This window comes from Arachis ipaensis, chromosome B10, assembly GCF_059453495.1.
Source record: "Arachis ipaensis isolate K30076 ecotype BB chromosome B10, ASM5945349v1, whole genome shotgun sequence".
NCBI lineage: Eukaryota > Viridiplantae > Streptophyta > Magnoliopsida > Fabales > Fabaceae > Arachis > Arachis ipaensis.
In genome coordinates, this window is record NC_142435.1 from 22784674 (window position 1) to 22810138 (window position 25465).

Consider the following 25465-nt stretch of genomic DNA (forward strand, 5'->3'; position numbering starts at 1 on the left):
ACCGAAAAGAATGGCTGGTTCAAACTCGTGAATACCAAGGGTGAACCCCTTAAGGGAGTAGCAAAAGGGGTTGAGATGACTCTTGGTTCTTGGAAGGGCCTTGTGGATTTCTCAGTAGCACCCATGGACGATTTTAAAATAGTCATCGGGCTCGATTTGCAAAGGAAGGCAAATATAATACCTATGCCATACTACAATATAGTATGCGTCATGGAGAAAGGGTCTCCATGCATGGTCCCTACAATCTCAAAGGCTGGAGGAATTCCGATGCTCTCGACCATGCAACTCAAGAAAGGTTTCAAGAAGGAGGAGATGATGTCTTTGGCTTTACTACAAGAGGAGTCAACATCCAAAGGAGAAGATGTTCCCCCTAAAATCAAGGAAGTCCTTGAAGAAAATAAGGATGTGATACCTCTCGAGTTGTCAAAGCAGTTACCACCTAGAAGAAAGAGGGATGACAACATTGAATTGGAGTTAGGAGCGAAACCGCCTATCTCAAAACCATACAGGATGTCGGCCATTTCTATGGTTGAAGGAGATATTGTGCATACCATCAAGGAAGGGTTGCATCACGACCCACTAGCCAAGAAGTTGGTGGAGTTGGCTAGAGAAGGTAAGACCAAAAGATTTTGGTTAGAAAATGACCTTCTCTACACTAAAGGGAGAAGACTATACGTCCCTAAATGGGAAAATCTAAGAAGAAAATTAGTGAGGGAATGCCACGACACCAAGTGGGCTGGTCACCAAGGTCAGCGAAGGACCTTAGCACTCATTGAATCTTCTTATTATTGGCCTCAAATGAGAGATGAAGTGGAGAGCTATGTGAAGACCTGTCTTGTGTGCCAACAAGATAAGATTGAAAACAAGACACCAAGTGGGTTGTTGGAACCTCTGCCTCCATCAGAGCGACCGTGGGAAAGTGTCTCTCTAGATTTCATCTCTGCCTTACCGAAGTCCGAGGGGTTTGGATCTATTCTCGTGGTAGTGGATCGATTTTCGAAGTATGCTACCTTTATACCTGCCCCTACTGACTGCACTGCAGAGGAAGCAGCACGACTATTCTTCAAGAATGTGGTGAAGTACTGGGGATTGCCTAAGAGCATCATTAGTGATCGAGATCCACGCTTCACAGGACGACTATGGACAGAGCTGTTCAAACTCCTTGGGTCGGAGCTTCATTTCTCAACAAGCTTCCATCCTCAAACCGATGGGCAGACTGAGAGAGTGAATGCCTTACTTGAGTGTTACTTAAGGCATTTTGTGAGCGCTAATCAGAAGGATTGGACAAAACTCCTCGACATTGCTCAGTTCTCATACAATTTGCAAAGGAGTGAGTCTACAGGGAAGAGTCCGTTCGAGATTGTGACTGGACAACAGCCGCTTACGCCTCACTCTCTTTCTTCCTCTTACTCAGGGAAGAGCCCTGGAGCTTATCATATGATTAAGTCATGGGAAGAACAAGCAGATGTCACTCGTTCTTACCTCGACAAAGCTGCCAAGAGGATGAAGAAATGGGCAGATAAGAAGAGGAGGCATGCAAGCTATCAAGTGGGAGACAAGGTAATGATCAAACTTCTTCCACAACAATTCAAAGCCTTTCGCAAGGTTCATAAGGGTTTAATCCGCAAATACGAAGGACCATTTGAGATCATTGGACGTGTTGGGGAGGTTGCTTATAAAGTACAACTCCCTCCCTCTATGAAGATCCACCCGGTCTTCCATGTGAGTATGCTTAAACCATATCATGAGGACCAAGACGAACCGAGTAGAGGTAACTCAAGTCGTGCTCCGCCTGTGGTGATTAGATCTTTTGACAAAGAAATCGAAGAGATCCTAGCTAATCGCGTCGTGCGACGAAGAGGAGTACCACCAAGTATCCAATACTTGATCAAGTGGAAAGGGCTCCCGATAACTGAAGCTAGCTGGGAAACTCGCGAAGATCTGTGGCAATTTCAAGAACACCTAGAGCGCTATCATGAACAGAACGCGACGAGGACGTCTGCGCATTAGGTGGGGGAGAATGTCACGGAAAATTTTAGAAGGTTAGATTTAACAGTGTTTGAATAGTTTTCTGGAGTGTTTGAGAATACTCTAGATGGTTCCGGAACGTTCTAGAATGTCCTAGAAGGTCCCGGAATACCCTAGAAGGTTCTAGAAGACTCTGGAAGGTCATAGAGTATTCTAGAAGAGTGTAGATGTATATAGAAGTATAAAGAGTGATATGGAATAATCTAGAAACATTTAGAGAGTTGTGGTAGGATAGATATTTGTAAAGAAGCTTCTGGATGATTAATCTGGACCGTTGATTAGATTTAATCCTAACCATCCATTGAGGAGGTGGATGGCTATAAATAGGGATGAGAGTTAGAGTTTGGGTGTGAATCATTTGTAACCACACTTGAGCAATAAAGTGTTCTTTCACCAAAGCTTCCTTTCTCTTGTGTTCTCTTGTGTTCTTAGCTTTCTTGCTAAATATTGAGGGTTAGGCTGACTTGGTCTTAGCTCAAGAGGTTGAGTAAGTTCGAGTGCCGGCACGGTAGCGTTGGAGTGTGTCCAAGGCCGTGACAACGTGCCGTTAAGGTGTCTTCACCACCACCACCACAAGCTAAACCCTAAACCCTAAACCCTAAACCCTAAACCCCACCACCACCACCACCACCCTTCTGTGCTCCCAGGTGAACCACTACCTCCCTCCTACTACTACTCCACATTCATTGCTTGAATTGAACTTACTTCATGCTTCATAGTCCCTCAGTAGATTAAGTTGTCTACTTTGATATGTGTTTGTAATTTTAGAAGAGAAAAAAGAAACAACAAACAAACTGAAGGACTTTAGTTTGCTGGCCTAGCATGGGTTTATTTTATACTAGAATTTGAATTCAAGACCAACTTGGTGTTGGATTTTAGCCTATGATGCACAGACACTGACACGGACACGGGACACGACACGACACAGGACACGCCGACACGCGAATTTTAAAATCTTACATGACACGAGGACACGCATATATATAAAATATAAAGTATTTTTTAGATGAATTGTAATGATATTTTGATATTTTATTGATATTAAAATATAAATTAAAATTTTTAATTATTTTTAATGTCTTATTTTAATTATATCAAGTATTTAAAATATTTTTTGTTTTAATAAATAATAATATATACTATATCTAAATTTATTTTAAGAATATATGTTAAGAATAAGATTGGACACGCGGACACGTAATGGTATTTAGGTGTGTCCAGGCGTGTCCGGAAAAGAATTTTTTATTTTTTATTAAGACACGGTTAGACACAGCAGACACGCGTGTCGGACGAGTGTCGGTGAGTGTCGTGTCCGAAATGTGTCCGACACGCGAATACGATAACCCAGAAAAGTGTCCGTGCTTCATAGATTTTAGCTATTTGGAAAGGGTTTTTATCTGCAGTGATATATATTATCTGTATGTCAATGTTTAGTAGGTTCAATTGCATTGAGATTCAATGTCTGTTGGAGTGTAGTGGCAGATACCCCTTTTCTTAATAGTGGTCTTGGGTTGGGAGAGTCATGCCCTCTGTGGGGCATCTGTGATACTTGAATATATTGCTTCTGATAGAAAAATACTTGTGATTTTGACAAAAGCAAAATGTGCTTTTGGAATTGGTTTACTAATTAAGAAGGTTCCTAGGTTTGAGTAGACTTGGAATACTAATGGCTTACTAAAGAAAATAAAAAATAAAAAAAAAAAACATCTGTAATAGCTAATGCAGTTTAATTCTTGAGTTGAATAGAACTAACTTTATGGCATGAATATTACTCTATAAATTTGATAGGTGTAATGTCACTTGCTGTTAAATCTCATGCAATCTGTATGGTTGTTTCTTCAATTGTGTTTAAGCTGTTTGTTTAATTGTAGCTACTGATGGATCTCAAGCACCCCACAAGAGAATAAGAAGAATGGAAGGTCCTCGGAAAAGCATGGAAGATTCAGTTCAGCGCAAAATGGAGCAGTTTTATGAAGGGAAAGATGGGCCACCTCTCCGTGTTCTTCCGATTGGTGGGCTGGGTGAAATTGGGATAAACTGCATGCTGGTTGGGAACCATGATCGCTATATCCCCATTGATGCCGGAGTTATGTTTCCAGAGTAGGTCTTATTGCCCCAAATAACCTCCCTCAATTACCCTACTCACTTAGCCTGAACTGTTGTTATGTAGGTAATTTCCCTATTAAAAGACTCTGCTGATTAAGCATCAACTAAAGTTAGTATTGAATCTGAAATTCAAGATTGTTTAATCTTTGCTATATGAAGGACACTTGAAAATTCAAACACTTTGAAGTCATATCAAGTTACTGCTTGAAAAATTATTGTTGTTTTGCATTCCTTTATTAGTTAGCTGAAATTTATTTTTATATATGGTAAATATTTCAGCTATGATGAACTTGGAGTCCAAAAGATCATACCTGATACAACATTTATAAGAAAATGGAGCCACAAAATTGAAGCACTTGTTATAACACATGGTCATGAGGATCACATTGGAGCGTTGCCTTGGGTAAGGCCTACTTCACATTTGAACTTTGTGCTTGGGTTGTTGATGAGAAGGCTCAATGTTTGAGGCATTGTATGTAGTATTCAATCAGTCATGCCTGGAAGCAATTAGGATAGCTACAGTCCTTAAATGAATATATATTAGTTTTTAACATTGTGCCTTGTATAATATATTTTATTCCATTGATGTTCATTCTCATTGATAATTTATTTATTCTTAACAATGAGTTTGGTCTGTTATTTGTATCTGCACTAAACATAATTTTTGCATGATCCCTCACGTCATTCCAGCATTGGATTCCAATACACCAATTTTCGCATCTTCCTTTACAATGGAGGTAATTTAGCAAGAATATTTCTTCCTAAATGCTATGTTTACTTGGATTGAATATGGATCAGCAATGATGTTTTGTAGAAAGTGATAGAGGTGACATGCTTTGCAACACAGCTTAAGATGTCTAACGTGCTCTTGAATTTTTCATTTTGTGTCACCATGTTTGATGGTTTCAGTGGCTAAGAGAAGGGGGGGGTTGAATCTTAGCCCCTTTTTCGCTTGCTAACACTTGCTGGATTCAGAGGAGACTTTTCTGTTTTTAGCTCGTCCCTAGCCACGAGACATTTTCATTTTGTCTCGTCACTTGGCACGAGACATTTTCGGTTTTTGCTCCTGTGCAATAGAAAACAGAAATGGAGTAGGAGAGGAAGAAAATTACACCAAGATATATCCTGGTTCGGCTGCTAAGTGCAGTGCAGCCTACATCCAGTCTCCATCACAACAATGATGGAATTTCACTATAATCAAACAGATTACAACTTGTAAAGTGCTAACCCAACTTACAAGGGGATTCCCACAGAATCATGAAACACAACACAGATGTACAAAGGAACTCTAAGACATCTATGGCTTTTTCTTTTAATTTTGCACTCTCTGCCTTTTTCCGCTCTATGGCTTTTTCATTACAAACCTCACTGTTTGCCTTTTACCATGAGACTCAAGACATGACAAAATTAAACAGAAAAATATTAAACAGAATACATTGAAGGAGAAGAGAAAACTGTTAGCTCAGGTAGCTCTGAGAACTCTGTGCCTTGCACTCTCAATTTTTCTCCTTGCTTCAAACAGTGGCTGTCCACCCTTAATATAGAAGAGGGGAGCCTCCACTTATTGAAGCCAAAACTGAACCAACTTCTTCTTCCTTCAACAAAACCGGTTCGGCCACATAGAGAGAGAAGAGATAACCATGCATTAACCAACATGCAATTACCTCTAGTCCTTTCTTGATCATCACCCTTCATCAATCCGAGCTCTCCATCCTTGGCTTGCTCTCCAAGATGGAATTCTGGCCCTTGATGCTTCATGATGATGATGACTTCATCTGCTTCAATCTCTGCCTTCAACCATCACTTCGCCACTCTAGCTACTTCCTGTGGTGGTTGAGCAGAATCGAAGACAAGCCATGCTTCAAGAATCTCCTCCAGCTGGCCGAATCTTCTTCTTCCATTTTGAGCATGAAAGACTCAAGATAACCTCACCAAATCTAACCACATTTGGTGAATATCTTAGCCACAGCTCATTTTTATTTTAGTATGTTTTCTTGCCATCATTGTGATGGTCTTTAGGCTTGCTTTCTCTTCATCTCGGTAGCTTACTTTTGCTTCCATGGCTGCCAATATTTTCTGAGTAAAGACCGAAGAGAGAAAGAGTTGTGAGAGAGAAGAAAGAGAAAATATTCAATGGGTTTGAACAATAATCAATGAACAAAGAGAGAGAATGTAAAAGTTAATTCAAGTTTCCCACTTCCCTTTGTTGAGTAGCGTGTAGTGTCATAATAGCTATCAAATCAATCTTCTCTCTTTTTCTTATGTTTCCAATGTATTAATTAAATTTGAAATCCTTCAAAATAATGAAGTGGAATCCGTTGGAAGCATTTAGGCATTTCATTTGCTTCATGGATTCGAATAAGGCATGGAAACATTCATCAACATTGGGCTTGGTAGCAACAATATTTGATCTTGGCCCATTAATAACATTTGCTTTCCTGATAAAATTTGGAACATGCATAAAGCAAGTGGAAAGCATGTAACCCACTTGGGCTTAGATCAGAAAATTATTTGGGCCCAAGTAACATTAAAACAGCCACATTTATTTTTGTTATTAAAACCAAGGCTGAGTGTAAATTGGGCTTAGCACAATACATTTATTTCCGGCCCATGATTAAACCTGCAGCAAAATTATAATCATCAATGTATTGAATAAAAATTCAGATCAAATAATTTTGCAATTAATTAATTTTAATAATGTTTAGTCATCACACATATTAATTTAGAGTTTTCCAAACTCATCAATCTCCCCCTTGATGACAAACAATATTAAAATTGAAATGGAAAGAAATTTAAAATTGAGTAAGAGTACTCCCTTTAAATTTGTATTTCTCCCCCTTTCAAATTGTCACATTGCTCCCCCTTAATATATGCTGTTTTTACCAAGGGAAGCATTAACCTGTAACAATTTTAATCAAGCTTCAAATAACAATGTTATTTAGCATATTTATTACATGATGCTAAATGCTTGATTTATGAGCAGAGTTGGATGATAATCAAAACTCATTTGTTATCAATAATTTGATTTTCTGCTCAAACTTACACATATCAACAGAACACAAACCAGTGTTGTTCAGAAAATTTCCAAATATTTTCCAGTCCAGATATCAGAGCAATGTCATTCAAAATAAGGAAAATATTTTTGAAACACATAATAGCACATCAAAGCATGGCAGATGTTAGATAACACAGTTTAAAGGAACTGCCAAAAATAAATTTTCAAACCAACAAGTTTGTCAAATATGAACCATTAGCCAGGCATCACCATAAATCAAACATCAAATGCAGTTCATATATCAAGGATCATAATAGAACAAATGCATTCTTTGAACAAGGATAGTCATGAATTTTCAATTTGAAAATTTCAACCCTTGTCCCCTGTTTTTCCAGCCCCTGTTTTATTCCAATTTCAATTTTGGAATCTAAATTTCCTCCCCCTTTTGGCATCAAGGGGCATAAAAACCTGCAACAAGAGACATGAGCAATACATAATATTTATAACAAAGCAGTAATTGTTCAGAGTATCATACGGCAGGGAGTATCAAGTCATGCCTTTACAAAAAACAAAAGAAGGATTGAGCCTATTGTTGCCAATATCAAATAAAAGTAGAGGAATAGTCACTAATCATCAGAAACATTGAACTCAGAACCAGAATCATCTTCAGAATCTCCTGTTCCCATTTCATCATCAAAGGTTTGAATCATGAAACCGACCCTTTCATAGCACTTCCTCCAGGCTTTCTCATTTGCATACGCCAGTTTCCGGGCAGCCTTGCTTGACTACATGTTGAGTGAGCTTCCAAGGAAGCAACACATGCCGGACGTGCTTCTTCTATCCACTCTATCTCCCGCATAATCTGCATCACAAAACCCTACTGCACAAAATTCATCAGATTTAGGATACCACAAGCCATAATCACAAGTTCCCTTAATGTATCTAATGATGCGTTTAACAGCCGTAAGATGGGATTCTTTTGGGTGAGATTGAAATCTTGAACATACACCCACACTTTGAACAATATCCGGTCTAGAGGAGGTAAGGTACATGAGTGAACCTATCATTCCTCTATACCTTGTTTCATCCACATCTTGACCATCATCATCCTTTTCAAGTTTTGTGTTGGGATGCATTGGTGTACTCATTGCTTTGGAATTTTCTAGGCCAAACTTTTTGATAAGTTCTTTTGCATACTTTCCTTGGTAAATAAAAGTACCACTAGGAGTTTGTTTAATTTGGAGGCCAAGAAAGAAGGTAAGCTCTCCCATTAAACTCATTTCAAACTCACTAGTCATGAGTTTTCCAAACTCTTCACACAAGGAAATGTTGGCCGATCCAAATACAATGTCATCAACATAAACTTGAACAAGAAGTATGTCATCATTAGATGCTTTAATAAATAAAGTAGTGTCGGTGGTACCCCTTTGAAATTGATTTTCCAACAAGAAGGCACTAAGCCTTTCATACCAAGCTCTTGGAGCTTGTCTAAGACCATAAAGAGCCTTAGTTAATTTGAAAACATGATTTGGAAACTCCTTTTGTTCAAAACCGGGGGGCTGTGCCACATACACTTCTCTATCAATAAAGCCATTAAGGAAAGCACACTTAACATCCATTTGAAACATTTTGAAACCTTTATGGGCAGCATAGGCAAGAAGCAATCTAATTGCTTCCATTCTAGCTACCGGAGCAAAAGACTCATCAAAATCTATACCCTCTTCTTGATCGTAACCTTGGGCCACTAATCTAGCCTTGTTACGAACAACTTGTCCATCCTCACCAAGTTTATTTTTAAATACCCACTTAGTACCGGTAACTTTCTTACCATCCGGATGAGGTACTAGTGTCCAAACCTCATTCTTGTCAAATTGAGCAAGCTCTTCTTGCATTGCTTTAACCCATGATGGATCCTCAAGAGCTTGTTTGACATTGTTGGGCTCTATTTGTGACAAGAGAGCAAGATTGCTAGGTTCGGTTTGCCTTTTGGTGGAGGATCTTGTAGTTATGCCATGAGAAGGATCACCAATGATGAAATCATGAGGGTAACCTCTCATAGACTTCCATTCTCTAGGCTTTCGGACAGGTGTAGAGCTTTGATGAACTTCTGGTTGTCTTACTGTTTCAGTTGCTCGTGCCTGTTCAGGAGATAAATTGGAAGTTTCTCCTACAATCTGACGAGACAAAACCGGGCTGACAGATTCTTCAATTTGAACAGATTTGGGATTTTCTTTACTTGTTCCAGCCTCTTCACAATCTGAATCAATATCCTTCACAATACTGGGAATTAAGTTAGAATCACAAAAGGTAACATGTATGGATTCCTCTATTGTCCTATGCTCCTTGAGATAAACTCTATAGGCCTTGCTTGTGGTGGAATATCCAACAAACATTCCTTCATAGGATTTTGGATCAAACTTTCCAAGGTTTTCTTTATTATTGAGCACAAAACATTTGCATCCAAAAACATGAAAATACTTAAGATTTGGAGGGGTTCCTTTCCATAGCTCATAAGGTGTTTTCTTTAACCCTTTTCTAATGATTGTTCTATTCAAAATATAACATGCTGTGTTCACAGCTTCAGCCCATAAGAATTTAGGAATTTCACTCTCACACAACATAGCCCTAGTCATTTCTTGAAGGCTTCTATTCCTTCTTTCAACCACTCCATTTTGTTGGGGGGTTCTAGGACATGAAAAATTGTGAGAAATCCCTAAGTCATCACAGAATTTTTCAAAATTTTGATTTTCAAATTCTCTTCCATGATCACTTCTTAAATGGGCAATTTTCAAATCCTTTTCATTTTGAATTTTCTTACAAAGGGTGGAAAAAGCATAAAAGGCATCATTCTTATGAGCAAGGAAAAGTACCCAACCAAATCTAGAGTAATCATCTACCACCACAAGACCATAATGTTTACCTCCTAAACTTTGAGTTCTAGTAGGACCAAAAAGATCAATATGCAACATTTCCAATGGCCGTTTGGTTGATATTCCATCTTTTGATTTAAAAGAGGATTTTACTTGTTTGCCCAATTGACAAGCGTCACAAGTAAGATCCTTATCAAACTTGATGTTTGGAATCCCTCTAACCAAATTTCTTTTAACTAGCTTAGAAATTTGATACATGCTAGCATGTCCCAACTTTCTATGCCAAAGCCATTTTTCAGATTCAAAAGATGTGAAGCATGTTACATTTTGTTCCTTTAAATCCTCAAGAGTTAATCCATACACATTGTTGCATCTTTTAGCTTCAAAAAGAACATTCCCAGTTTTTTTCACACACAACTAAACAAACAGATTTCTTAAAGATAACTTCAAAACCCAAATCACAAAGTTGACTAACACTAAGCAAATTATGTTTCAAGCCATGTACAAGGAGAACATCATTTATACAAGAAGAAAAGTTTTTACCAACTTTCCCAACAGCCACAATTTTTCCTTTTGCATCATCACCGAAAGTGACAAGTCCTCCATCATAGTCATCAAGCTTTATGAAGAAGGTTGCCTTTCCGGTCATATGCCTAGAGCATCCGCTGTCCATATACCACACATTTTCTTTCCTTTGGGATGCTAGGCACACCTACAAAACAATGCTTAAGTAACCTTAGGTATCCAAATCTTTTTGGATCCTTTTACGTTAAACCATCTTCTATGTCCTAAGCCATTGTAATCAAAAACAATTTTATAAACCTTGTTACCAACCATTCTTTCACCGAAAAAGCATTGAATGGGAAAGTGTCCATTCCGATTGCATAGTCTACAAAATCTTGGAGTTGCCTTTTTGTTAAAGTAGGTGGGATCTTGAAATCTTATGTCATTAGAAGATGAAGCAATATTTTCAAAATGTGAATTTTCAGATTTATGAAACCCCAACCCAGCCTTATCATAAAGAGGTTTTTGACTAGCCAAGATGTGATTTAAACTTTCAGAACTTTGTGTAAATTTGGCTAAGTCTTCCTCAAGTCTTTTAACCTTTTTAAGCAACTCTTCATTTTGTTTAAAACAGTCCACATATGCAAGAACACAATGGTTACTTTCACAGCTCCTAACTTGGGCTCTTAACTGCTTATTTTCTTCAACAAGATCACAAGCAGTTTCGGCCTCTCTCACTTTTTCTTTTAGAAAACTGTTTTCGGCCTTAAGAATGGTAATTTGCTGTTCAAGTTCTTGATTTTCCAGCAGAAAACATCTTATTTTTTCAGAAAGGTGGTCTATCATAAGATGGAGATCTTCAGTGTTAGGGTTATGAAAGACTACCTGATCTATGTGGTCTGCCATGAGACATGTTTGTGACTTGGTCTCGGTTTCTTCATCATCATCATCAGAATCATTCTCCAAGTCTTCCCATGTGGCCATCAGTCCTTTCTTCTTTCCTCTTTTTGGCTTTTCCTCCTTCTTCAGCTTGGGACAATCAGATTTGAAATGCCCCATTTCCTTGCAATTGTAGCAAGTTACCTTGCTGAGGTCTTTCTTCACTTTCCTTGTGCTGCTGCCTTTGCCTCTGAGCTTAGCCATTTTCCTGAATTTTTTTGCAAATAAAACAAACTCATTTTCAGAAGAGTTATCACTGGATTCATCATCCAGGGGGTTAGTCACAGAAGAAAATGCAATTCCTTTCTTTTTTGTATCTTTTTTCAAATAGGTATTTTCAAAAGCAAGAAGATTTCCTCTCAAATCATCAAGTGTTATGGAGTCTAGGCTACTACTCTCAGAAATAATTAAAGCTTTAGTCTCCCACTCTTTTGTGAGACATCTCAACACTCTTCTCACTAGCACAGAATCAGAATGTGTAATTCCCAGAGCATCTAAGCCAACAATGATAGCATTGAAACGTTCAAAGAGTTCATCAATGGACTCTCCTTCCTTCATTGCAAACGTTTCATATTCTCTGTTTAGCATATCTGCCCGAGTCTTCTTGACAATGGTGGTTCCTTCATGGGTGATTTGCAATTTGTCCCAGATTTCCTTTGCCGTTGTGCATCTTGATACCCGTCGGTACTCCTCAAAGCTGATAGCACAATTGAGCAGATTTATTGCCTTGGCATTTAACTCCACCTTCTTCCTATCTTCCTCGGTCCATCTTGCTTCTGGTTTGATAGAAACAACTCCTTCTGCACTTGTGGTAGTTGGAAATTTAGGCCCTTCGAGGATAATCTTCCAAAGTCTGTAATCCACTGCTTGTACGAATATCTTCATCCTCTCCTTCCAATAGGTATAGTTTTTCCCATTGAAAAGAGGGGGTCTGTTGCTTGATTGTCCTTCAGTTAGATTATAAGACACCACATTTGCGCCACTGTTTTCTGCCATGAGGATCTTTACTCCAAGCTGCAAAGCTTGATCTCTTTGAGACCAAGCTCTGATACCAATTGATGGTTTCAGTGGCTAAGAGAAGGGGGGGGGGGTTGAATCTTAGCCCCTTTTTCGCTTGCTAACACTTGCTGGATTCAGAGGAGACTTTTCTGTTTTTAGCTCGTCCCTAGCCACGAGACATTTTCATTTTGTCTCGTCACTTGGCACGAGACATTTTCGGTTTTTGCTCCTGTGCAATAGAAAACAGAAATGGAGTAGGAGAGGAAGAAAATTACACCAAGATATATCCTGGTTCGGCTGCTAAGTGCAGTGCAGCCTACATCCAGTCTCCATCACAACAATGATGGAATTTCACTATAATCAAACAGATTACAACTTGTAAAGTGCTAACCCAACTTACAAGGGGATTCCCACAGAATCATGAAACACAACACAGATGTACAAAGGAACTCTAAGACATCTATGGCTTTTTCTTTTAATTTTGCACTCTCTGCCTTTTTCCGCTCTATGGCTTTTTCATTACAAACCTCACTGTTTGCCTTTTACCATGAGACTCAAGACATGACAAAATTAAACAGAAAAATATTAAACAGAATACATTGAAGGAGAAGAGAAAACTGTTAGCTCAGGTAGCTCTGAGAACTCTGTGCCTTGCACTCTCAATTTTTCTCCTTGCTTCAAACAGTGGCTGTCCACCCTTAATATAGAAGAGGGGAGCCTCCACTTATTGAAGCCAAAACTGAACCAACTTCTTCTTCCTTCAACAAAACCGGTTCGGCCACATAGAGAGAGAAGAGATAACCATGCATTAACCAACATGCAATTACCTCTAGTCCTTTCTTGATCATCACCCTTCATCAATCCGAGCTCTCCATCCTTGGCTTGCTCTCCAAGATGGAATTCTGGCCCTTGATGCTTCATGATGATGATGACTTCATCTGCTTCAATCTCTGCCTTCAACCATCACTTCGCCACTCTAGCTACTTCCTGTGGTGGTTGAGCAGAATCGAAGACAAGCCATGCTTCAAGAATCTCCTCCAGCTGGCCGAATCTTCTTCTTCCATTTTGAGCATGAAAGACTCAAGATAACCTCACCAAATCTAACCACATTTGGTGAATATCTTAGCCACAGCTCATTTTTATTTTAGTATGTTTTCTTGCCATCATTGTGATGGTCTTTAGGCTTGCTTTCTCTTCATCTCGGTAGCTTACTTTTGCTTCCATGGCTGCCAATATTTTCTGAGTAAAGACCGAAGAGAGAAAGAGTTGTGAGAGAGAAGAAAGAGAAAATATTCAATGGGTTTGAACAATAATCAATGAACAAAGAGAGAGAATGTAAAAGTTAATTCAAGTTTCCCACTTCCCTTTGTTGAGTAGCGTGTAGTGTCATAATAGCTATCAAATCAATCTTCTCTCTTTTTCTTATGTTTCCAATGTATTAATTAAATTTGAAATCCTTCAAAATAATGAAGTGGAATCCGTTGGAAGCATTTAGGCATTTCATTTGCTTCATGGATTCGAATAAGGCATGGAAACATTCATCAACATTGGGCTTGGTAGCAACAATATTTGATCTTGGCCCATTAATAACATTTGCTTTCCTGATAAAATTTGGAACATGCATAAAGCAAGTGGAAAGCATGTAACCCACTTGGGCTTAGATCAGAAAATTATTTGGGCCCAAGTAACATTAAAACAGCCACATTTATTTTTGTTATTAAAACCAAGGCTGAGTGTAAATTGGGCTTAGCACAATACATTTATTTCCGGCCCATGATTAAACCTGCAGCAAAATTATAATCATCAATGTATTGAATAAAAATTCAGATCAAATAATTTTGCAATTAATTAATTTTAATAATGTTTAGTCATCACACATATTAATTTAGAGTTTTCCAAACTCATCAATGTTGATATATTAATACTAAATATCTGTGTCACAATTTTTTCATCAAATATCTGTTCTTTTTACTGCTTATTTTCTTTCACTGCTATTCAATGAACTTGATATGTTCCTTCCACTGCTTATTTGTTTCCAATGCTTTTTTTACTTTGTAACAGCTTATAAAAAACGTCTGAAGGAGCATGGTATTTTTCTTCCATCTAGACTCAAGATATTTAGAACAAGAAAGAAATTTATGGCTGGGCCATTTGAGATAGAACCTATCAGGGTGACCCATTCTATTCCTGATTGTTGTGGATTGGTTCTTTGCTGTTTTGATGGTACTATTCTTCACACTGGGGACTGGAAGGTCAGAATTTATCAGTGCATTTTCCATTTTTGTTTACCTTGAATCTACTCTTTTTGAATAAGTTGATTCAATAGATCGACGAGACACCTCTGGACGGGAAAATTTTTTATCGCGAGGCTTTAGAGGAACTCTCTAAAGAAGGAGTAACACTGGTAAGTCACTTATAGGGTGATCTTGTATTTTTTTTTTTAAATTAAAAAATTCAAATATGTAGCCTCTCTTGCTTTTTTCCCTTAATTTTGTTAAGAGACAAAAGTAAACTTTGGTTTGAGCATGGTTTTTCAGATGATGAGTGATTCAACCAATGTACCCTCACCTGGAAGGACAATAAGTGAATCTGTTGTTAAAGATGCATTATTGAGGCATATTTCAGCTTCTAAAGGAAGGGTTATTACCACCCAATTTGCATCAAATCTGCATCGGCTTGGAAGTGTGAAAGCTGCTGCTGATTTAACTGGCCGAAAGTTGGTAATATTCTCTATGTTGTATATAAATACAATGCAGTTGAAAATGATTTTCTTGTTTGGAATTATGAATAAATGTTTAATCATTGCAATTTAATTGCGTTAGGTATTCGTTGGCATGTCTTTGAGGACATATTTAGATGCAGCTTGGAAGGATGGAAAGGCTCCAATTGATCCATCCACTCTGGTAATAAATCTTTGGACTTCGGAGCCTTTACTCCAACACTCTGCCCAAGTTGCTGGACTAAATTTTCACAAACATATGTATTAGACAGTGATATAGATTTTAATAGTTTGAATGCATGCTATTTTTTTCATGTAGCTGACCTGCTTATTAGGACAAGATTTGTTATTTTTATTGATATATTTGTATATATTCAGAAGAATGAAAATGATAGATTGACAGCTGGACCGTTACTTATTTGTCTAACTGTATGTATCTAAATCTAATATGCTATAATCACCCGTTTGATTTGTTATTTGCGCACTACTTGTGTGTAGGAATTTATGATAGCACCTATTCATCTTTATCTTTATCTTTTATTTGTAATGACTTTGTGTCTTTCATATCTGTTACCTTGTTTTCCATTATTTATAATTTTACATAGGTGAAAGCAGAGGATATTGATGTTTATGCTCCAAAGGATCTGCTAATTGTAACAACAGGATCTCAAGTGAGTTACTTTCAGAATCCTCTAATGATTTTCTTACCCGTGAATGGCACGGAATATGGATGAGATTAAGGCATGTAATGAAATGTGTGCTATTGTGTCAGGCAGTTAAAAATATGTGACATTTTATACATTAGATAATTTAAATGATACTTATTATTATAGGAAGTTAAAAATATTTTTACCTAAAAAAAATTTCATAATAAAATTGAGTTTGGAGAGAGAGATATAAAATTTTCTAACTAATTACAAAATTTTTCTATTTATCTTTATATAGCGTTTCATTTTAAGTAACTATTTTTTAGCGATAATATTCAAATGATAAATTAATCTCACCTTTATAATACGTTGACATTATTTCAAAACATGCAAAATGAAATAATAAAGTACAGTTTAATTAATGTGCATAATAAAATAAACATAAAACTTATATAGTAATAGTCAAATACGATAACAATGATTATTTTTTGTCCAATGTACTATATTAAACTGCGACTTTAATTTATAATTATTAATTAAAAAACTTACAATGATGTATTTTTATTTTTTTATTATTTAGTTAAAAATAATATATTTTGATATTATTTTTTAGAATTATTCACATCAAACTTTGCTAATATAGCAAAAATTTTGAGTATTTTTTGTCTTAAATTTCTTCTTAGTCGAACTAAATAAGACAACTAACACGCGTATCAAGAAAAAAATTATAATTTTTATACATTCAGATATTCAAAAGATACAAAAAATTCTTTTAGCAAAACTTAAACAACTTATAAAATTTAAAAAAATAGTTGGTTATAAATAAAAGTGATAGACAAAATTAAAAGTTGTGATAATGATATTTGGTGATAATTAACAACCATCTAGTGAAGAGAAGGGGGAAGGAAAAGAAGACGAGAAATGAGAACAATGCAATATCATAGTGGCATTGAGACAATAATAAAAATATAAATTAGTAATTTAAAAAAAATAAAATTAAAGATAATTTTAAAAAATGAATAATAAATTTTAAAAAATATTTTTTATCAATTATAATTATGCATAAAAATAAAAAAATTTTTAAATATAATTTTTTTGTCTCTAATTAAAATTAAATACTATTAAAAATAAATAAATAAACATAATAACATTTATAAATATTTATTTTATAATTAATATTTTTAAATCTTTATTTTGATTTTTGTTTTCACATAATAACAACATAATGAAATTTTTTAATATTTTATTTTATTAAATTTATAATTTTAAAATAAAAACATAAAAATTAATTTCTTAAAAATAATAGAAAAGCGGTGTTGAGCAGCTAGTAATATATAATATAATATTAATATATCTATAACAATATATAATGCGAAAACCTCAAGTTTGGTGTCCAATTTTCTTTCCTATTTTAACCCTGCTAAGTGTCAACATAATCCAAAACTAACTTTACAGTTATGCATTTCACTACCAGTTACAAAAAATTTCATATGTAACTTCTTTTTCAATCCTCCACTTAAATAATCTATTTTTTTCATTTCTTTAATTTTCTTTACTTCTCTTACTCAACTCTAACATTTTTACCTTTTAAATAACTCTTTAGACAACTTCCTAAAATAGACAATGACTATGATAAATGTTGGTTTTAGAAGCATGTACGAAAAGAACAAAAGAATAATTTATGATGGAGAAAGTGTTTAATTATCATTAATAGTAGTGATAAGTAAATTTTGGTAAATTTTATTATATTTTGTGATATTCATTTAAATTATATTTTATTTAGTTTTATCTTAGTTTTAGTTTGTACCGTTTTGTTCTGAGTACAAGCTACTCTATAGCTTTACTCTAATTATTTTATTAGAGCTTTTGTTGTAGTTTCTTAAAAAAATTTATCATTTTTGTATTTCTTTTGATATTTTTCTTCTTCTTTCTTTAACATTCTCAGTTCAATTGCCTCCATTCTACTCCTTTGCCTTCCTCAACTGCGGTTATAAATTTTTTTTTCAATTTACTTACTCAATTTATATTTTTAATCCATTTTTTATTTTTTTAATTTGTTACCAATTTTTCACGTAGACAAATAGCGTTATGTCTTTTTCTCTCATTAATTTGATTTGACAAAAAAAAACAGTATCTTAACATTTTATATGTATATTTTATTTATTTTTTTGACATATCTGTATTTAACTTTTTGTCAATGATGGGATGAAAAAATTTTATAAATATTTTTTAATATTTTTCTTTTTAAATTGTTTTTAATGGGATAATTTTTTTATTTTCTAAAATATTTGATTACTTAGAATATTGTATTTAAAATTTGAGTATATAAATATTTTTAAATTAAACTAAAATAAATAAATTATATTACAAAAAAATTTATTAATTTTGCCTTTTACAATATTATTTGTTTGGCATATTGGCTTAGTTATTTAATTGGTATATAATGCATGTAAGAAAATTACACCTATCAAGTATTTCTTAAAATATTCGTATACTAATTTTTTAAATAATTAGTTATTTAGAGTATTGGATTTGATATTTAATTACATAAAGTATTGTATTTGTCATACAAAAGACACAAAAAATATGCACATATCAATGATAAAGTGAACAAACTCCATGTAACATTAAAATGGATAAGATAAGAACTTTGTTAATTAATTTTGATTTTTTAATTTATTAGTTTTTTGTATATCTTTTATTTTTTGGATTATTTTATTTTATTAGGCATTTTAATTTATTTTATTGTATTTTTTTATTTTAAAAATTTTAGAGTCTAAAGGACTCCTATTCAAATGATTCAAACCAGATGATTAAAAAGTGGTTTAAGAGAATAGATTTAAATTTGGGTAATTTAACATTTATTAATGAATAACTACTAGAAGAGAAAAATTATTGCATAAATAACAAAAATAAGTTGATAATATATAGGCTAATTTAGAAAACCAAAAAAAAGTAAAAAAGTAACAAAAATTAACTTTAATTTTGAAGATAAATAAAAAGATGTGACATTTTATACATTAGATAATTTAAATGATACTTATTATTATAGGAAGTTAAAAATATTTTTACCTAAAAAAAATTTCATAATAAAATTGAGTTTGGAGAGAGAGATATAAAATTTTCTAACTAATTACAAAATTTTTCTATTTATCTTTATATAGCGTTTCACTTTAAGTATCTATTTTTTAGCGATAATATTCAAATGATAAATTAATCTCACCTTTATAATACGATGACATTATTTCAAAACATGCAAAATGAAATAATAAAGTACAGTTTAATTAATGTGCATAATAAAATAAAGGGTAAAAAACAAAAATAAACTAAGAGAGAAAAAAATTTACGTGAATAAATCAAAACGAAAATTGCTTCATGAATCCACCAATGCACTTTTATATGTAGTTCGAACCAGCTTGGTTCGAACTCCATTTCTACGTAAAAATTCGAATCAGCTTGGTTCGAATTATACACAAACACATGCACACACATAATTCGAACCAGCTTGGTTCGAATTACACACAAACACACGCACACACATAATTCGAACCAGCTTGGTTCGAATTACACACACAATAATTCATGGTATAATTCGAATTATGCTGTTAAAAAATTAATAATTTATTAAAAAAAATTTATTAAAAAATTTATTAAAAAATTAATAATTTAAAAATTAAAAAATATATATTTTTATTTCATACGTTAAAAAAAAGCTAACAAAATATTTAATTACGAGACTTCTTTAAAATATTAATGAGCTATCAATTCGAATTCCATACAATACTTTTCTGTCCATTTTTAATAATTCATGAATATTTTTTAATAAATTTTTTTAATAAATTTTTTTAAATTATACTACAAAAAATATTTTATCCTATGCAAAATAATTTTAAAAAAATGGCTTAAAAAATGTTAGGAGTACTATAAAAATTTGTAATGTTATAATAACTTAGGTAAATACATGCATGTACTCAAATTTTAAATAAAATACTCTACATAGTCAATAATAATTTAGAAATGAAAGAAAATATTTTATTCCATACAAAATAATTAAAAATATATTTTATTCTATACAAAATAATTTTAAAAAATGGCTTAAAAGATGTTATGAGTACTATAAAAGTTTGTAATATTCTAGTGATTTAGGTAAATACATGATAAAAATATTTTTTCTTTAATTTCTAAATTATTAGTGACTATGTGGAGTATTTCTTTAATGTCCGAAGTCATTAGTACATTACAAATTTTTATAGTACTTTTAACATCTTTTAAGCCATTTTTAAAATTATTTTGCATAGAATAAAATATTTTTTTGTGGTATAATTTAAATAAATTTATTAAAAAATATTCATGAGCTATCAAGAATGGGCAGAAGAGTATTGTATAGAATTCAAATTGCTCACCATATAATTTGAATCAGAGTAATTCGAACTTCCCTATGCGTAATTCGAATCATGTAATATCTCACCATATAATTTAAATAATTTTATTAAAAAATTATCATGAATATTTTTTAATAAATTTATTTAAATTATACCATAAAAAAATATTTTATTCTATGCAAAATAATTTAAAAAATGGCTTAAAAGATGTTAGAAGTACTATAAAAATTGTAATGTCCTAATGACTTAAGACATTAAAGAAATACTCCATATAGTCACTAATAATTTAAAAATTAAAGAAAAAATATTTTTATCATGTATTTACCTAAATCACTAGAATATTACAAACTTTTATAGTACTCATAATATCTTTTAAGCCATTTTTTAAAATTATTTTGTATAGAATAAAATATATTATTTAATTATTTTGTATGGAATAAAATATTTTCTTTCATTTCTAAATTATTATTGACTATGTAGAGTATTTTATTTAAAATTTGAGTACATGCATGTATTTACCTAAGTTATTATAACATTACAAATTTTTATAGTACTCCTAATATTTTTTAAGCCATTTTTTTAAAATTGTTTTGCATAGGATAAAATAATTTTTGTAGTATAATTTAAAAAAATTTATTAAAAAATATTCATGAACTATTAAAAATGGACAGAAAAGTATTGTATGGAATTTGAATTTATAGCTCATTAATATTTTAAAGAAGTCTCGTAATTAAATATTTTGTTAGCTTTTTTTTAACGTATGAAATAAAAATATATATTTTTTTAATTTCTAAATTATTAATTTTTTAAATAAATTTTTTAATAAAATTTTTTTAATAAATTATTAATTTTTTAACAGCATAATTCGAATTATACCATGAATTATTGTGTGTGTAATTCGAACCAAGCTAGTTCGAATTATGTGTGTGCATGTGTTTGTATATAATTCGAACCAAGCTGGTTTGAATTATGTAGAAATAGAGTTCGAACTAAGCTGGTTCGAACTACATATAAACGTCCATGGGTGGATTCACGAAGCAATTTTCGTTTTGGCTTATTCACGTAAATTATTTTCTCCCTTGGCTTATTTTTGTTTTTTACCCTAAAATAAACATAAAACTTATATAATAGTAGTCAAATACGATAACAATGATTATTTTTTATCCAATGTACTATATTAAGCTGCGACTTTAATTTATAATTATTAATTAAAAAACTTACAATGATGTATTTTTATTTTTTTATTATTTAGTTAAAAATAATATATTTTGATATTATTTTTTAGAATTATTGACATCAAATTTTGCTAATATAGCAAAAATTTTGAGTATTTTTTGTCTTAAATTTCTTCTTAGTCGAACCAAATAAGACAACTAACACGCGCATCAAGAAAAAAATTATAATTTTTATGCATTCAGATATTCAAAAGATACAAAAAATTCTTTTAGCAAAACTTAAACAACTTATAAAATTTAAAAAAATAGTTGGTTATAAATAAAAGTGATAGACAAAATTAAAAGTTGTGATAATGATATTTGGTGATAATTAACAACCATCGAGTGAAGAGAAGGTGGAAGGAAAAGAAGACGAGAAAGGAGAACAATACAATATCATAGTGGCGTTGAGACAATAATAAAAATATAAATTAGTAATTTAAAAAAAATAAAATTAAAGATAATTTTAAAAAATGAATAATAAATTTTAAAAAATATTTTTTATCAATTATAATTATGCATAAAAATAAAAAAAATTTAAATATAATTTTTTTGTCTCTAATTAAATACTATTAAAAATAAATAAATAAACATAATAATATTTATAAATATTTATTTTATAATTAATATTTTTAAATCTTTATTTTGATTTTTGTTTTCACATAATAACAACATAATGAAATTTTTTAATATTTTATTTTATTAAATTTATAATTTTAAAATAAAAACATAAAAATTAATTTCTTAAAAATAATAAAAAAGCGGCTGAACAGGCACGATAGTGTCTGTTGAGCCGCTAGTAATAATATATAATGTCAATACATGGGTTTGGTATCCAAAATTCTTTTCCAATTTTGCCCTTCCTTCTATCCCACTATATTTATGTGAATTATTCTACATTAAAAAACTTCCACTACCTCATCTTCTCTCTTATCACATACATTCAAGTTCTCTCTTATCTCATTAATTCACAATCACCCAACTTCTATAATTATCTATTTTCTCTCTTACTATCTATCATCTCAGATTACTCTTACTGCATAATAGAAAAAAAAAAATTCTTTTCTTATTCATCTTTTCTTGCATCCTTCTCACTTTACTTAGATATAACATAAAACCTAATATAAGAATAATTGATATCTAAATTTAAGTTCTAATATTATTTCTAAAGTAAAGTTTATTATTAAAAAATTCTTTTATTAGTTACGTTAAATAAAAAATTTTCTATCCATTTTTTTTATAGTAATTTGATTAAGATTTTTGTGTTTGATGTAAATTATTGTTGCAGATTTTTTTTTATTTGAATATATATTTAAAGAATAAAAATAAAATAATTTAATAGGGACAATTTATAAAAAAATAAATTTACACAAAATAATTTTACTCTTATTATACTCTTCTAATATACTCTAAGTACCTACACAGTATATAAGGTCAATTGGCATCTAGGTACTTACACAGTATATAAGGTCAATTGGCATCTAAATTAAGTTCCAATATTATCCTAGAAAAGTTTATTATTAAAAATTTTTTTCCCGTACATCCGTCAGTTACGTTGAATAAAAAAAACTTTCATACAATTTTTCACACAAACTTTATAAGAGTTTTCTATTGGATGTAAATTATCCATGCGGATTTATTTTATTATGGATATGCTTTTAAAAGAATAAAAGTAAAATAGTACCAGGACAATATTTTTTGAAAAAAATTACACAGAATAATTTTTGTACTAATATATGAGGATTCATTTTACATATAATATTCATTCATCTGAATTTATTAGTGGAGTATTTTATAGAAATTATATTTAAGTAATTTTTTTATCTTATAATCATTTTATATTTTGGAATTTAAAATTTTGTATTTTTATTTTTATTCAAGTTTTATTTTTATGTTTTATTTTAGTTCTGTTAATAAAAAAGTATTAACATTAGTTTTAATGTTTAACTTTTAGGATAAATAAAAAGATGAGATCTTCTTTATAAATTTGATGATTAAAAAACTATTTATTATAGAATAAGTTAAGTCTATTTCTTGACTATAAGAATATATATAATTCACTCTTGAATATAATCAAAATAAATATATATTTATTTAATTTTTTAAATTTTACATTAATTATTAAAATCATGATATAATAGATGTACTCCTATAAAAAAATGAAAATGACCTCATAACTATTTTTTTGTTGGAAGAAAACAGCACTTAACGACTATAGAATATAATTTAAACAACTATAAATAAGTAACATAAGTAATAAAAAACGGATATAAAATTTAATTCTTTTGTTATTTGGTACAAAAATAAATATAATAAAATAAATCACTGTTCTCATATATAATGACATAAAATTTAACATTATCCTTTTCTAGAGTCATCTATTTTTTTAGTTTTTATCCTTATTTTTGTACTTTATTTTAATTTTATTAAACCAAAAAGTACTAATGTCATTTAACTTTAATTTTTAACTTTTATCATAAATGAATATGTGACTTTGAATGTATTAGATAATAAAAAAAAACTGATAATAAAAAAAAGGTTAAATTTACTCATTCATTACATTTATAAGAGTGTAGATGATACACATAAGAGTTACGCGATTTTTTTTGAACTTTTATTTTTAAAGTAGTATTTATTTCTGAGTGTAATAATTATGAATTAATATATGTTGGTAACTAATTTCGATTGATGAGAAAATAGAAAGAGAATAAAAACTGAGGAAGGAAGAGAGAACAAACTAATACAAGAGTGGTGGTGAAGTATATGTAGATAGATAATGATAAGAAAAAAGAGTAATAAAAACAAAAATTAAAAATTCTAAATGAATAATAAGACTAAAGATAATTTAAAATGTTGAATATAAAATTATACGAAATAAAATTTTTTTAGCTATTAAAATTATGCGAGAGAAAGAGTTATTTAAATATAAATTTTTATATTTGCTTCAAATTAAATATAATTGAGAAATAAATAAATTTACAAATATTTATAACTTTTTATCTTTATTGTTACACATAGTAACATAATGATTTTAGTATTATACCTAAATTAATTTAAATTCAATTATTTTATATATTAAAGAAATTAAATAACTAATAATTTTTTTATTTTTTATTTAATTATTCTATACAAAATTTTTAAATGCTTGATATCTTATTTTTTTTTAAATGATAAAATATGACTTAACAAGTAAGTATGAAAAATAAGTATCTTTATAATAGTTATACATCTAGATATCTAAATCAAACAAAAAAAATAATTCTTTTAACAAATCTTTAACAACTCAAAAATTAACACAATGGATATATATGGATCAAAGTGATAAACAAAAATGAGAGCTGCGATCATGGTAATATGATATGGTGGTAATTGATTGCGATCGGGGTTAATAGAAGAAGAAAACAAAAAAGAAGAATAAAATAAGGCAATATAATAGTGAGGTGAGATAATAATAATTATACATATAAAAAAATAATAAGAGAAAATAATAGTGTATAATACGATGGGATGATATAATCAAAATAAAAATTAATAATTTTAAAATAATAATAAAATTAAAGATAATTAAAGAGGTTCAATATAAAATTAAAAAAATAAATTTTTATCTATTAAAATTATGTATAAAAAAAATGGTTTAAATATAAATATAAATTTTTAAATTATTTCAAATTAAATAGAAATGAGAAAATAAATAAATTTAATATATAAATAATTAATTTATATATAATGTTAATAAATTTTTATTTTAATTTTGTTACACATAATAATAACAATTTTTTTAATTTTTTAACTTAAATTTATTTATTCTATTTTTTTAATTAATTTTTAATTATTAATAGTAAATTTATAATTTAAAAAAAAATATAAAAATATTTTTTTAACTCAATAAAAAAAACGGCTGCTAGTAAGCGGTAATAGCAATGTATTTTTTACTTTTTAGAAATACATATCAAATTGTGGAGTTAAGGTTTATATCAAATGGGCCACTTTTTTGGTTAAAAATGGGCTGGCCCAATTTAGATCCAACTTCTTAGACAAGACAGCAGGCCTATCCCAAATAAA

At 31.0% G+C, this 25465-nt stretch overlaps 2 protein-coding genes across 2 annotated transcripts; one reads left to right on the top strand and one right to left on the bottom strand.

Moving 5' to 3' along the window:
- Window positions 1-3917: 3917 nt before the first annotated feature.
- On the top strand, window positions 3918-15894 carry LOC107622212 (ribonuclease J-like). The gene is made up of 8 exons (XM_088509082.1): window positions 3918-4128; window positions 4414-4537; window positions 4815-4876; window positions 14507-14693; window positions 14768-14845; window positions 14979-15161; window positions 15264-15344; window positions 15766-15894. Exons 1-8 carry the CDS (start codon window positions 3941-3943, stop codon window positions 15892-15894), a joined length of 1032 nt encoding a protein of 343 aa, XP_088365208.1. The 5' UTR covers window positions 3918-3940.
- Window positions 10726-12438, bottom strand: LOC148579404 (uncharacterized). Its single transcript, XM_088509030.1, has one exon. The coding sequence runs from the start codon at window positions 12436-12438 to the stop codon at window positions 10726-10728; it is 1713 nt and encodes a 570-aa protein (XP_088365156.1).
- Window positions 15895-25465: the final 9571 nt, after the last annotated feature.

Bases quoted from the DNA above. Each gene is read 5' to 3' on its own strand.
- LOC107622212 (XM_088509082.1), top strand. From the start codon at position 3,941: ATGGAAGGTCCTCGGAAAAGCATGGAAGATTCAGTTCAGCGCAAAATG. The intron at 15,162-15,263 runs GTAATATTCTCT...TAATTGCGTTAG, and splicing joins ATTTAACTGGCCGAAAGTTG to GTATTCGTTGGCATGTCTTT. The intron at 15,345-15,765 runs GTAATAAATCTT...AATTTTACATAG, and splicing joins CAATTGATCCATCCACTCTG to GTGAAAGCAGAGGATATTGA.
- LOC148579404 (XM_088509030.1), bottom strand. From the start codon at position 12,438: ATGGCAGAAAACAGTGGCGCAAATGTGGTGTCTTATAATCTAACTGAA.